Source organism: Carettochelys insculpta, chromosome 24 (assembly GCF_033958435.1).
Source record: "Carettochelys insculpta isolate YL-2023 chromosome 24, ASM3395843v1, whole genome shotgun sequence".
In the NCBI taxonomy this organism is placed as follows: domain Eukaryota; kingdom Metazoa; phylum Chordata; order Testudines; family Carettochelyidae; genus Carettochelys; species Carettochelys insculpta.
In genome coordinates, this window is record NC_134160.1 from 3,571,261 (window position 1) to 3,585,456 (window position 14,196).

The 14,196-nt window shown below is 37.9% G+C and overlaps 1 protein-coding gene across 5 annotated transcripts in view; it reads right to left on the reverse strand.

The window, feature by feature from the left end:
* The window catches only part of LOC142001109 (zinc finger MYM-type protein 4-like), a 59,054-nt gene that overhangs the window by 31,098 nt on the left and 13,760 nt on the right, over positions 1–14,196 (reverse strand). For all 5 annotated transcript variants that reach the window (XM_074976047.1, XM_074976042.1, XM_074976043.1 and 2 more), the window contains 8 exons: positions 12,935–12,977; positions 12,282–12,806; positions 10,159–10,226; positions 9,488–9,658; positions 4,870–4,948; positions 4,225–4,477; positions 1,806–1,980; positions 1,497–1,709 (listed from right to left, as the gene is read on the reverse strand). In XM_074976047.1, the coding sequence (XP_074832148.1) occupies positions 1,497–1,709; positions 1,806–1,980; positions 4,225–4,477; positions 4,870–4,948; positions 9,488–9,658; positions 10,159–10,226; positions 12,282–12,783 (1,461 nt within the window). In that variant the 5' untranslated portion in view covers positions 12,784–12,806; positions 12,935–12,977. The remainder of the gene's footprint in view (positions 1–1,496; positions 1,710–1,805; positions 1,981–4,224; positions 4,478–4,869; positions 4,949–9,487; positions 9,659–10,158; positions 10,227–12,281; positions 12,807–12,934; positions 12,978–14,196) is intronic.

The following is a 14,196-nucleotide window of genomic DNA, read 5'->3' on the forward strand; positions in this document are numbered from 1 at the left end:
ATTTTTAGTTTTTTCAGAGGTAGAGTCCAAAGCAGGTTAGCATATGCTGGTAGCCATTCTAGGTATACATGAAAGTAAAAGGTGGCATGGAAAAAAAAAAAAAAAGTATGATTATAGGCTGCAGCTATACTAGTGAGTTTTGTCAACAAAACTCCCCTCACATCCACACACAAAATACACTTTGACGACAGTCTGTTAACAAGACTTGGCACTTACGCTGACAAACTTCTGCCTCTCCCAGATGAGAGCACTTTTGTTGACAGATTGTTGACAAAAAAAACCTGTGTGGACACTCTGGGGGGGCCTTCTGTTGACCTGTTTGCGGGGTAGACCTGTCTGCTGTGCTTCTGATCGGCTGCTTTTTCAAGGGAATGGTTGTGCAGTTCGGCTGCTCTGGCAACAGAGCAGACTGCTCTTTCAATCCGCTTTAGTGCACGGCCACACTCTCACAGATGTTTTGTCAGAAAATCTCTTCTGACAGAAACATCTGTCGACAGATGCTTCTAGTGTAGCCACAGCCAAAGGGTATGTCTGCACAGCAAAGTCATTTCGGAACAACGGCTGCTATTTTAAAATAACTTTGCGAGCATCTATAAGATGCAACTGCTTTTTTCAAAATAGCGGACAGCTTATTTTATATTTGGTAAACCTTATTCTGCAATAAACAGCATCTATTCCGAAACAGCTATTTCAGAATAGGGGCTGTGTACACAAAGGGCGTGTCTACACTCGCATTCCTCTTTCAAAAGAGGCATGCAAATGAGGTATATATTTGCGTACACCGCACCTCATTTGCATATTCTAATTTCTAAAGAAGAAAGCCAGTGCAGACGCTGCTCTTTTGAAAGTAAACCCCATCTCCGAAAGAATCCTTCTTCCCTTTATTTAATAGGAAGGATTCTTTCGAAGATGGAGTTTACTTTTGAAAGAGCAGTGTCTACACTGGCTTTCTTCTTTTGAAAGAAGCTTTTGAAATTCGAATATGCAAATAAGGTGCCAAATATGCAAATTTATACCTCATTCACATTTTCGATCCACCTCATTTGCATGTCTCTTTCAAAAGAGAAGTGCGAGTGTAGACATACCCAAAGAATAGGGGCAATTTTGAAATAAGCTATTTCGGAACAGCTTATTCCAAAATAAAGCTGCTGTGTAGACATAGTATTTCGGGCTCTAATCCGAAATAGCTTCTATTGTGTGTTGACATGTTATTTCAGAATAAGTTTTGCTTATTTTGGGGCTCCCTTGTAGTGCGGATGTATTATTCCGGAATAGTTTATTTTTCCAGAATAACCTATTACAGAAAAACTCTGCAGTGTAGACACGTCCATAGTGACATGTTTGTGTAGAACTTAAACAAAAGACAAATGAAAACTGAGGTCCTATTAATAGCCCAGGTTTGTTCTTTAAGTGGTGTGTTCTAAATTTCACACATCAATTAAAGTAACTTCTCATTCAGTGACTCACATGAGATTTCATAAGTATCCAAACAGTACCTGTTTGTATCCAGTAACACATGTTGAACTGCAGAACTTCTTTGACTGTCCTTCTATTTGAAGAACATGGCATTGTCCAGAGCCACTGTAACAATACCCCCCACAGTTCTCACAACAGTTCATAGTCAAGTTATTAGCAGAACGGAACTTGGAGAAGCAGGCATCGCTGCAGAGTTTGTGTACAACATTCTGATAATTCACTTCATGTCTAATCTAAAAAAAAAAAAAAAAAAAGTACAATAGTGTCTGTGAGAAACAGTTCTGATCTGCAGGAAGTTCAAAAATAGAAAGAAATTGCCTATAAATTACCACTGCATTCTTCTGGCACATGCTGCACTTGGTTGAAATGCTGTTAGTATGAATAGTAACAACAGGTTTCCTTTTCAGTTCATATGTAGAAAGACATGACTGACTGCAGAAATCCTTGCTGGAGTTTGTATTGTCAAACTGTGCAGTGATCACATCCTTTGGATTTAGGATGTCTCTATTAAAAAAAAAATTAAAATAAAAATAAACTTCAGTTTCATGTCAGCCTGCCACAGCCACTGCCCTTCACCAATCAAATACCTTATCTGGAACAGTAATAGTGCAGCAAAAAAAAGAACATGACAGTCTTTCACTCCAATGGGCTTTCTTTCAATGCAGTAGCCTCCCTCAACTCTAAACCCTGCAGAGTGCATTTGTTTAAAAATCTGGCTTTCCAGGTTGTTTGTGTTCTTCCTGTTGTTGTGATTGCCTTATATATAAGTTAGAGGATCTGGTTTGCTTCAATGTCACTGTGACTAATGTTTTTAAATGTAATGTGGAAAATAAGATGATGTATATTGGACCAGAGAAACATTTGTCAAAAACTTCAGAAAGCAGGATACATAAATTCAGAATAGAGTTTCTATAACAAGGAAAATTCTGATCAAAGGAGAAAAGACAATTAAATGTAACTCCTGATCATTGTGAAGCTCATCCCAAGTTGGCCAGAGCAGGGCTGTTCCAATGCTTCCTTTTTTACCTCTTCTGTTGCTGTATTTGACTTTTTTTTTAAAATCACTCAATTTGACATAGACAAGTTGTTTTTCCTCTTATTTCCTGTTCTGCCTTTTTAACTATTGAAACTCTTTTAGCTCAATGCTTTAAAACTCTTAGGGCTTGTCTATACTACCTCCCTACTTCAAAGTAAGTAGGGTGCTGGGAGTTTATTGATGAAGTGCTGTGCTACAAAATTTTGAGTAGAAGGACTTGGAAGTACCCCAGGCACTTCGAAGTACAGGAAGGTTAGCCACAGCTAGACACAAGCTAGCACTTCGAAGTTGCCCCAGGGAGGAATTTGCTTAATGAAGTGCTGCATATTCAGCACAGCACTTGATTTGTTCTTTGGGAGATAGTATAGACACAGCCCCTACTTCGAAGGGAGAGTGGAAAGTAGGGTGCTGAGAGTTTATTAATCTTCTATGCTTTTGATAGAAGGCTTTTGACAGTAAAATCAAGTTTAAAATAACACTGCACTTACAGCAAATGAGAACTATTTATCAGAACTCAAATATGAACTTCAGACAACTGAACATGTAAGAGATTTTTCACAGTGTTGCATTAAACAAAAGTAACAAATGCAGTTTTATGTTTAAGCTGAGCTGACAGTAAATCTGAGGCTAACATCAGTTGTTGAGGAAGTCACACAATAATGATGAAGTAGCACACACTCTGAAAAGTGACTTTCATAACTAAAAATATGACATACAAACAACTCTCCTTGATAATGAGATCCTGCCACAATTAAACTCAGAAGCTATTCACTGGCCTCAAATCATGGTCTGTATCTGATACAGATGGTAGCCTGAACAGCTGCAGCCAACATTTCTTGTTTCAGTTTGGAGAGAAGGACAAGGTATGTTTTATCTGGAATTAAAAACTGCTTCAGCAGCAGTAGATGACAAATCCTCATTCAATGCTACTTTCTCATTCAGAACAGGTTTTTTCAAATTATGCTTATAAAGTGAAAAGTTTCTTTTTGCCATAGCTGCCAGGAGTTGTGAGCATCTCATTAAAGTCCTGATATTCCTTAAACCAGAAACTTTCATGCTCAATAATTTAATCTCTTCAGCTCAGCAAGGGTTAGCTATTATATAATAAAGTGCCAACAGCATGTTCTCAGGTGGCTTCTTAGATCAAAAACTTAATGGACAAAATCTAAGACGAGAGATTAAGCTACTTCTCAAACTTGGCAGTAGGGGTAGAAAGCTAGAATTTTCAGGGAATCTCATGAAATACAAACAATTACTGAAATTTAAATTTACTTCATTGACTTCAGTAATTTAAGTTAAAGAGCATCTGTTAAATGTGTTAAAAATATAGTTAAATCTTAAGGATGAAAATCTAATTTTGAATATGATTATTTTAAGAATAGGGGAAGGAGACCCAGTACCTTTTGAGAGGCAAACTTTTATTTCCCGTTGATTTTAACTGAAAAAAGAGTGTCTGTAAGGCGAAGCACAAACAGGTTGTTTACAGTGACAGAAAACAAGTTCACACAACAATTGCAGGTAGCTCAGTCAGTGGAGGCAGGGAAAGAAATGTATTTCTGAAGGGAAAGACTGGTGGCAGAAGTGGATACTGGAAGGGAGTAGAGGATATAAAATAGCCGTCCCTAACAAGCTAACTTTACTTCACAAACAAAACCTTTTATTACCCATCTGAATTTTAGTCATTAATAGAACAAGCGAGAATGTTGCTTTACTTTGAGCAGCTTGAGCATGTCTTCTTGGTAGAAGCTAGTGGACGAGAAGCTGGAACGGTGTATCCAGTGAGGCACAATGTGGAGCAGAAGAGCTGAGTAGAACCTTTCCTCTGGTACGCTGTTTGTCCCTTCTGGAGGATTTTTTTACAGCCGGAACAGGAAACCCGAATGGCTGTGGTTGGAACTGAAGGCAGCATTTTACTCATGCCTGAAGATGGCACAGCAGGCTGGAAACCTGATGTCAACTGTGGAGCTAGAAAAACCAAGAGGAAAGACATGTTAACAGCTAACATTTGTTGGTTGAAATTTCACTCTATGCAGAAGGCCAGCTTCTAGATTTGAGGGAACTCAAAGGGACACACACTATCGTATTTGGCCTTCTGCACAGGAGCAAATTGTACCACTGTTAACATTACATACATACATTTGCTTCCCTATCAGACAGAATTCTTTCCTGGGTTCTGTAATATAAGCATGTTGTAGGTCTCCAGCTGAACAGTGTTCAGGGCGTTAATAACCTGAACCAGACTTCATTTCTGCTGCAGTTAGATAGTAAATTAAAAGCATGCTAACCCATGGGGTCATTTTCTTGAAGACGAAAACATGTGGAAGTCTTAATTAAATTTGGTCTTTCCTGTTCCTTACCAAGAGGACTGCCACTGACTGAGAATACAGCACTGATCTTCAGCTCTCCTTCCTGAGTTTTTGGCTGCTGGCCATACTCCTGAACAAAGTGAAAAGAAGACTAAATAAACAAACCTAACTAAAAATGACAATGAAACAAACTAAATTACATTAATTCCTTCATAACATGCTATGGAATACAAAATCCAAGAAACCAAAACATTAGGACTCTTCATAAACTATGGTCTTAAAAACTCAGGGCCACAGACATACCAGACATTGTTGCATAAGTTGCACAGAAAAATCATTCATGTGTCCACTGCATGCACAAAGCTCTCAGTGTATGCAAATTGTGTAGTACTGTGCAGGGATTTCATACCAAGAATTATATGTTCCCTTCCTCAGTTATATTTTCAAAACACTTAGGCTACATCTGCATGATAAGCCTCTGTTGACAGAAGTCACCCTCAGAAGGGATTTCCTGGCAAAACTTCTGTCAACAGATTGCTCTTTTCAATCTGCTTTTGTGTGTAGATGCAATCAGCTCTTTTGCTAGTCTTTAAAGTGCTACTTGACTGCTCCTTGTTTTGATAGCGTATAGACTAGCAGGGCTCCCTCTCTGTTACTGGAGAGCAGTCAGACTGCCTGTCTGTCTCTCCACAGAACCGCTGACTGGAAGCTCTGCAACCAGGGCTGCTGGGTGAACCAGAAGCCACGTCTGTTGACAAAAAGGGCCCCAGAACGCCTACACAGTTGTTTTGTCAACAGGAAACTGTTGAGAAGCGTTCTACCTGAACACAAAGAAATATAATGCTGCTGGTGGGTGTGCTGGGTTTTGTTGACAAACTGTCAACAAAGCCCATTTTGTGTGTAGATGCGCCATGATTTTTCCCGACAAAAGCCCAATTTTGCAGGGAAAAGCCTCTCATGTAGACATAGCCTTAGGTGGCCATGCCTTAGAACAAATTAATGTTTCTTAACAAATAATTAGCAGGTATTAGAGACCTTTTCATCTACAAAAAACATTGCAACTAATTGCTCTTGCCTTCTAATGCAGAGACAAACATAATCCTCAATTTACGTATGGGAAAAACTGTGACTAAATGATTCCCTATGGCCATAAAGGAAATAGGTGTCAAAACTAGAATAAGGCATTCCTGTCTTCTATTCAGACCAGGATTCCTTATTACCATCTCCGGACATTTAAACAGGACAGCAGCCACCACCCAGGAGCAAGGCACATTCTATATACAGATTCTGAAGTTTTAAAAAAATAGTTTTATGGAACCATATAAAAGTTTACACAGTTTTAAAAACACGCAATACCTTCAAGGTTCTATAATGAAATCTACAAGGCAGATTAAGTTTATCCTATTTATAGGCATGTGGGGGCACTAAAATCCACATACTGTACATAATGTCAAGCTTTATAATATTTCTATTGGGAACGGGGAAAATTTCAAAACATTTTTACTAAAATAAGAGTTACATCACTTAAAATTTCACAAAAAAAATCCCCAGGGTACTAGTCCACTTTGGGAACTGACAGACTACAACATTTCTAGTTTCTCATCTTTTGAAAGTGAAGTTTTATCTGTGTGCAACAGGATGGAACATTTTTAAAGTATTAAACTGTATTTTGTTCCTTTAAAACAACTGAAAACCACTACAACTTTAAAGGTTTACAGATCAGCTGTAAAGAGCCATTTTAACAACTTTAATTATAATGTTAGCTGCAGGCACTGTTCTTAACCGGAACAGAATCACACCCTGATGTCCACGATGCATAATTAAGTCCTTAGAGAGGAAAATTTCAAAGCAATGCAACTGAGCTGAAAACTAGAAATCATCAACCTTAAGTCAATCGCTGCAAAGAGAGTGATGTGTACTTCAAGTTGGAGGAAAATCATATTCCCAGTTTAACAAAGACAATTTAAGAAAACCTTCAGCAGCTTCAGTATAGCTCAATTTAAAAAAAAAAAAAATTATTACTATAGGCTTTTTTACTCAAAGGGAGTTGTCAATTTAAGAATTTAAATTTCATGTTTATTTCCAAATCTTCACTGCCATTCCTTGATATAACTTTTGATAAGCAAAGTTCTGCTTTCCTAGCCAAATCATGCAGCCTAAAAAGAATTTGCAAATTACACAAAGAAATGAACATTTAATTATAGTGAACAAAATAACACTGTAAGTGCAGTGTTATTAAATACTATATTATCCAAGCAAACACTGATACAGCTACCAACTAGAAAATCCTAGACTAAACAAAATTAATGACATATTTCATCAAATAATTTGGAATACATACATCCGTACTTTTGAGAAGAAAAATCATTAAATGTTAATGAACCTGCACATAGAAAGTGAGGTGCAGTTTAAATAGAGAGCTGTTACAAAATAATATTTCTAGCTTTAACTGCTACACAGGAAATTTTTTTTTCATTTAGTTATGAATAACATCTTTATTCACTTGGTTACAGAAGGCACTACAGTGCAAGGGTCTAAAGATTTTCAAAGAAAATTAAATGAAAAGACTAAGACAGAATATAAGGTACAGAAAAGAACAAAAAAAAATAAGCTAAACAACCCCACCCTACAACAGACACCAAAACACAGGAAACAGGCAGCAATATCAACACTATTCGTATTTATGAGCCCTCACATTATTATCCTCCTACCTAGGGAAGAGTATTTCGGTCCACAATTTGCTTTGTAGTAGTCTGTTGGACTATATATTTACTTTCTCATTACTAGGTGAACATTCCAGAATTATTCACGTACACACAAACACACCTTTTATTTTTAAAAGCCTTAGGCAAACACTACTTAACCATCATACCCATCTATGAGGATGATATTGTATCTATATCAGGAATGCAGAAGCCTGAGGCACTGTCAAATTCAATGATTTCCTGAAGTCCACAAAACAACCAAGTGGCAAAAACAGGTTGGAACAGGGGTCGGCAACCAAAACAGCAAGAAGAGCCTTTTTTTTTTTTTCATTCAGTACACTCAATAATTCAAGAGCTGCAATGCACGTGAATACAAGATGTACCTTAATAAATAATGTCAAACCATACTTTTTGAAACCCCTATTTTAAGAACAGCACACACACAATGATTTGTAACGTGATACATGTTTACTGTAGGACGTTCACTGTTCATCAAAAAATAATCAGGAGAATTTTTTCACGTTGCAACTATAGCATCAAGAGCCACAAAGAAGTCCTTAAAGAGCTGCAAGCAGCTCCAGACCTGCAGGTTGTAGGCCCTTGGGTTAGAACTTTTGAGACCCTATCGTAGCTGTGCTTTTACCACACTCATTCCATTAGACTGGGGTGCCCAACTCACTGCACAGGAGGGTCACATAAACCTAAGCACAGCTTTGTGTTGGCCAAACAGATTCTACATATTTTAATAAGACTTCAAGTCACCTGTAGTGGTTTATATTTTATGTTCAGTTTGTTCTGTAAGCATTTACAGAGACAGTACTGTATACAGAGATAACCTGTTTATACATCACTGAAACATAAATGGTGCAACTGTGATGACAAAGTGCTAAGGAATTGGCTGTGAGTATACTGTACTGAAGCAGGTTGCGGAATTCTGAAATGCTCTGGTCAGTGGTCCACGGACTGTCAGTTGGGCAGCCTTAACCTTAGAATCATTAAACTATTTTCTCTATGTTCACAAAAACTTCTATTAAATTCAAGAGAGCATTTAAGTGTTCCTATATCTCAAGTCAATGGGAGTTAAGCATGTGGTTAATTTCTTTTGTGACTCAAAACCTCCACAGGTATGCCCACACAGCGATAAAAGACCCATGGCACAGCCACACTCTGGAGCAGCCGATTTAAAGGGCATGTCTTCACTTGGGGCTGGTCCACAGGCAGCGATCCATCTAGTGGAGATTGATTTACTGCGCCTAGTATAGACCAGATAAACCAACCACTGAGTGCTCTCCTACCAACTTTGGTACACCATGAAAATGAGAGTAAGTGGAGGTGATGGGAGAGCAACAGCTGTCACTGTACCACTTTGAAGATGCTGCAGTAAGCAGACCTAAGTGGCTGGCTTTAGCTACATCATATAGCTGAAGCTGCATAAATTTGGTTGACTGCCTGTGGTAATATAGACAAGGCCTCAAGCTCAAAGCTCAGGCTTTGGGCTGAAAAAGTTGCTGTGTAGATATCTAGGCCTTTTTTTTTTTTTTTTTTTTTTAAAATCCCTGCACAGACATACCCCAACTTTATTTCCAAAAAAATTGTTTCTAGCCCTTATGCTTTAGGATGTAAGCAGCAGATATAGCCCATATTTGTACCCTGCTAAGGTGTGACAATTCACGTAAGTCAGTTAAAAACATGAATTATACCTATATATATATATATATATATTGCAGCATATTTTTAACCAACTGAAACAGTATGAAACATTCGGGGATAGGTGGTCATGGGAGGGGAAAAAAAGAAATTTGATTTTGGAATTGGGGCTGGTAAAAGATAGATAATTGCTGTATTAAGATGTACTGTCAGTAGAATTACGCTTCAACCAACAATCAAGTGCAAGATCTAATTTCTAGCCAGTGTGCAGGACTGGATGTAGGAAACCAGAATATAATAAGTAATGGCAGGCTCACCTCAGAGTGATTAGGCTCATCTTTAATTTTGTCTAATAGTCCCTGCTGCGGTGCCATAGCTTTATCATATTCATCATCCAATGGCTCTTCCTTAATTCTAATATTTGGTGCAAATGAATTCCCCAGCTCCTGACCAATAGATTCCTTACTAGCAAACAGGTAGCTAGACTCCTGAAGTGCAACAAGAGAAAAAAAATTACAGTATACAATATCCAGTGTTTAGATTACAGTTTCGTTTTTTTTCCTGTAACAATTCCCTTCTTTCTTTAAACACTCTTCTCTTGTGAACAAAGCAACAGTAGACTCTACAAACGTAGGATGAAATCACGGCCCCACTGAATAGTAAAACTCACACACTTCAGGACAGTCAGGATTTCACCCATTATGATGTTTCCCCTTACAGAACAGCTCCCCCAAAACCAACCACTTGTTTAATAGTTGCTCTCTAAATTCTGTATATAGCAGCTTTACTATCCAGGACTATCACTATGTAAAGGAAGTGGTAAAAATTAAAATCTGTATTTGATTGTTCAAAGTAGTAAAAATGTATCTGAAGACAAGCTGCAGATATCTTAAAAATTTACTTTAACACATAAAACAGTTATTTTCAAACACCCAAAATAAACACCTTTTGCTATACTGGAAAATAAACTGAGGGATCTATAACTTACCCTGAAGTTAGTTTCTGGAATCTGTTGTGCTAACTGCGTCCGTAACGTTTCTTCTACTTGATTTGTAACTGGAGAAAATGTATATTAAATACAAGTGAATACAGTTTTTATAGCAAACTGCTTCAAATCTGTCTAGGTCTTGCCGATTTCCACCATCATAGTATCTGCGTAACTCCAATGTATTATAATCAAGCTTCTTCTCTTCCTTCCCAAAGCAGTTAAAAATATAATGCTCAGACAGAATTAAGATTTTTGTTATCCCATTAGATCATTAATTTCTGCACACAGGTGAAATATTCCTAAAATGCTGAAGCAGAATACCCCTGCCTGTGGGTTATATTCATCTGAATGTATTATGAGGATCCTGCCACATTTCTGCACTTACACCTAGGTACTGACCTTTTCCAAAATGAGGAAGCAAAGAAGATTCATCCGGTTTTTATGCTTTTCTGCTCCTCTCCCCCACTATTTGGTTACTAGCAGCTAACCACGGGGAGGAGATTTATTCAGTGCATTCTCTTTTTAAAAAGTCCAAAAGGCACTGCATTTATTACATGTCTGGCAAGTTTGTGAAAACTTTATTATAGGTCTCACGGTTAACGAACACTTTACTCAAGGTTGCAAAAGCAGTTTCTAAAAATTTCAGCTTTAAGTTCTTCATAATTTTCTAACATATGATCCTCTGGAGCAGAAAATATCTAGGGACAGGGAAAACTGCATTCATTTGTATCTCCACTTTAAAAACTGTGTTTCCTCTAACCTCAAATATATGCCGAGATAATAAGGCATTGACTGTAAAATGCTAGTAGAGTCACAAGCATTTCAAAATGAAGGACCGGCAGTAAATACTTTAGTTGCTGCATATGCAAACACTAATGCTGTGTCTACGTTAGCAAGTTCTTTCAGAAAATCAGGCCCTTTTTCCAAAGAACCCACAGAGCGTCCACACACAAAATGTGCTCTTTCAATCCCAAATCGAAAGAATGCGGCTCTTCTTCTGGATGCTCTCTTCCACTCCTTGATCAGGAAGAGTGCTTCATTTTGAAAGCTTCTTCTGACAAAAAGCATGTGTATAAGCTCTACAAGCTCTTTTTTTGAAAAAGCAGTCCACATGGTGCCGTATTTTTCAATCCCTGGCCCATTCTTTTGAAAGAGTGAGGGCTGTGTGGATGTTCTCCATTAAAAAAGAGCGGATCAGTCTTTCTATCTGCTTTTTCTTGTGTGGATGCACTCTTGTGAAAGAAGAAGATCTTCCAGAAGAGATCTTCCAGAAGATCATCTTTGGAAAGATCACTGTAGTGTAGATCTAGCCTAAGAGGCAACTATCAGGAACTCTCATTCCAGGCCAGTCCTAGAGCCTTGTCTTTTCCCATCCCCAGAGATTTCTAAACATGATTAAATCAATTCAGCTTGTCTAGTAACTGTCAAGCTTTGCATCCCACAATGTAACAAGATTTCCACACCCTAGGAAGTTTGAAATATGTGCCTAGAGTAGCAAAGAACCACTAGGCCACTTTCAGGCTCCCTTGACTGAGGAAAGGATCCCCAGGCATCCCTTGGACCTCTCCATACCATCTGGTGACAGAGTTCAGGAAAAAAAATTCCTTGTCCCAGTGGAAAGTGGGTTTCAAAGCTGCTGACTTCTTGGAGGCACTAATGTAGATCTAGTAAATTTTCCCCCAATGCTACTATGAAAGTCACATTCCTTGAAGGGCACACATATTACAGCACGTGTTTCACAGAGGCATCAGTGCATTACCGACAAACTTTTAAAGACAAATATCATGGAAAAGGAGAATGGAAGTATAAAGAAACTGAAAAGAGCACGATCAAAACCAAAGTAAGAACGCTTCACTGAGCTTGCTTCATAAGGCCACAATAACAGAGTTTAGGCTGAGACATTCAAAAGAAGCCTCAGGAAGTCAAACGCCCAATGCCTTGAATATTCAGACTAGCATAAATTGGTAATTTATAAAACATCCATTCATCATGTTTCAGGGCTCAGTGTAAAATGCTTTCCCAGCATTCAGGTGAACACGCTACCCTCCTCAGCATAACTAACTTTAGGAGTGGTCTGTATACAGTTCTCTTCCCCTCCCACCCCTCCTGTTTTATTCTGTTACCTGTTTTATCAAGGAAACTGCTTTTCAATCTGGAATCCAACTCTTTAGGAATTTTTTCCAAACGTTTTTCACGTTCTTGGAAATGTCCTTCTCTGCTTTTCTCTTTTGTTGAAAAGGTCTCTTTGCCATTATCTCTTGCTATGCTAAAATCCTTCCGAATAGGTTTAAATATAGGGCCCTGATCACACGATGAAGTGATGTCCTTTTGGATTGCATTTTGTATTTGCAGTTCTTTTTCACTGTCCAGTTCGTGTTCTGTAACTCTCTTTCCATTGTCCATGCTATCTTCAGTGTGAATAGTAGAAGGGAGGCTCTCTTTTGCAGTAAAACTATGATCGTCCTCATTGTCACTCCCAACAACTGGAATCCCTGCAAGATCCCCAGAGTTCAGAAAATAATCATCTTCATCCAAGAGTGAATTTTCAGATCCTGTTCGATTCTGCATTTCATAGGATATGCTTTCAAGGCCAGGAATTAAATTGTGATCTGTGTCCTCAGACATTTCTGTATCTAGAATATTACCACCTATAAATAAGTAAAAAAAGAGTGCAGGTCTTCAAAAAACACCCTATTTGGCTTTAACACGGAAAATGTGTACAACATTAACATTTAGATTACTCATAAATACATACATAAATAAAAGAAGCACTTACATTTCTCTGGAATGTCAAAAACTGCATTAGATTTGTCTTCAAACTGTTGAAAGGAAAGCATTACATGATTACCCATAGTAACTGTTGTTTTGTGGCATAACTTACCCTACAACAAAATTCACAACCCACCACTAGCAAAAGTGTTAATCCAAGATTTCGTAAATTAAGATTACTTTATACTGCAAAATAACTGCATTAGATGTTGCAAAGTGACATTTACTGTAGCTGCTTTAGTAGTGTACAGGAAAGTACAGCATGGAGGTTTAGAATAAAAATACACCTCACTGGGAAAAAAAAGTCAAAATTTAGTTTCAACCTTTCTTCCATTGGACTACTGTCCTCCCCCCCACCAAAAAAAAACCAAAAAAAAAAACAAAAAACCAATAACCCCCTCCCCACGCACACCAACAAAAGATCAAAGATTCTACCCCAGGAAACCTAAGGCCTAATGTAGTCCTAATTAGCCCTTGCCAAACCCACATGCCACGGAGGCCAGCACATTATGAACAGGAAGATACCAACACGCAGACCTTTGACCTTTTGGGCTGCATAACCACAAAAGCTAATCTACCTATTCAGCCAGAGAATCCTCCCTTTTCCACATATAAAATAATACCTTATTTCCTAAGAATTTTAACACATATGCCAGTAAGGCACGGAATTGAAAATAGGTTCTCTTTTTTTATACATTATAAGACCAAAATGTTTTTATTACACATTCCCTGAGAGATGTTAACACTGAGAACATCCTTTGAGGCTTTTCAAAGCAAGATGTGTGCTAAAGAGAACCAGAATGTCCAAGAGAATTATTATAATTTCTTTTGGTGACATATATTTCCTTCCAGTGGAAATAGCAAAGCTTCCTTTTCAGTTATATCTGCTTTCTTAATTCATTAAACCTCTGTTCTTTGCTATGTCTTCACTTCTATGTGATCTTTCCATAAAGTCCCAAACACATTTCCTTAATTTGTATTAAAAATTGAAGTAATGTTGTGTGATACTGAAGGGGTAATCTCAAGTTCCACTGAATATTCAGTCTAGTTTACTATTAATGCAGATAGGGCTTCTGTAAGATAACTGCAGAACTGTTGAGGGCGAGCCATATAATAGGATGACAAATCATATTTTGAGGATTCATCTGACAGATGTGCCAGCAGTTCTTTATTTTTTTTAACTATAAACAGACAGAATGAAGTCTTCAGTTGCAGCCGGCAATGATGGATCTGAGGCATGAGATCAAATATGTTCTCCTTCATGAGATG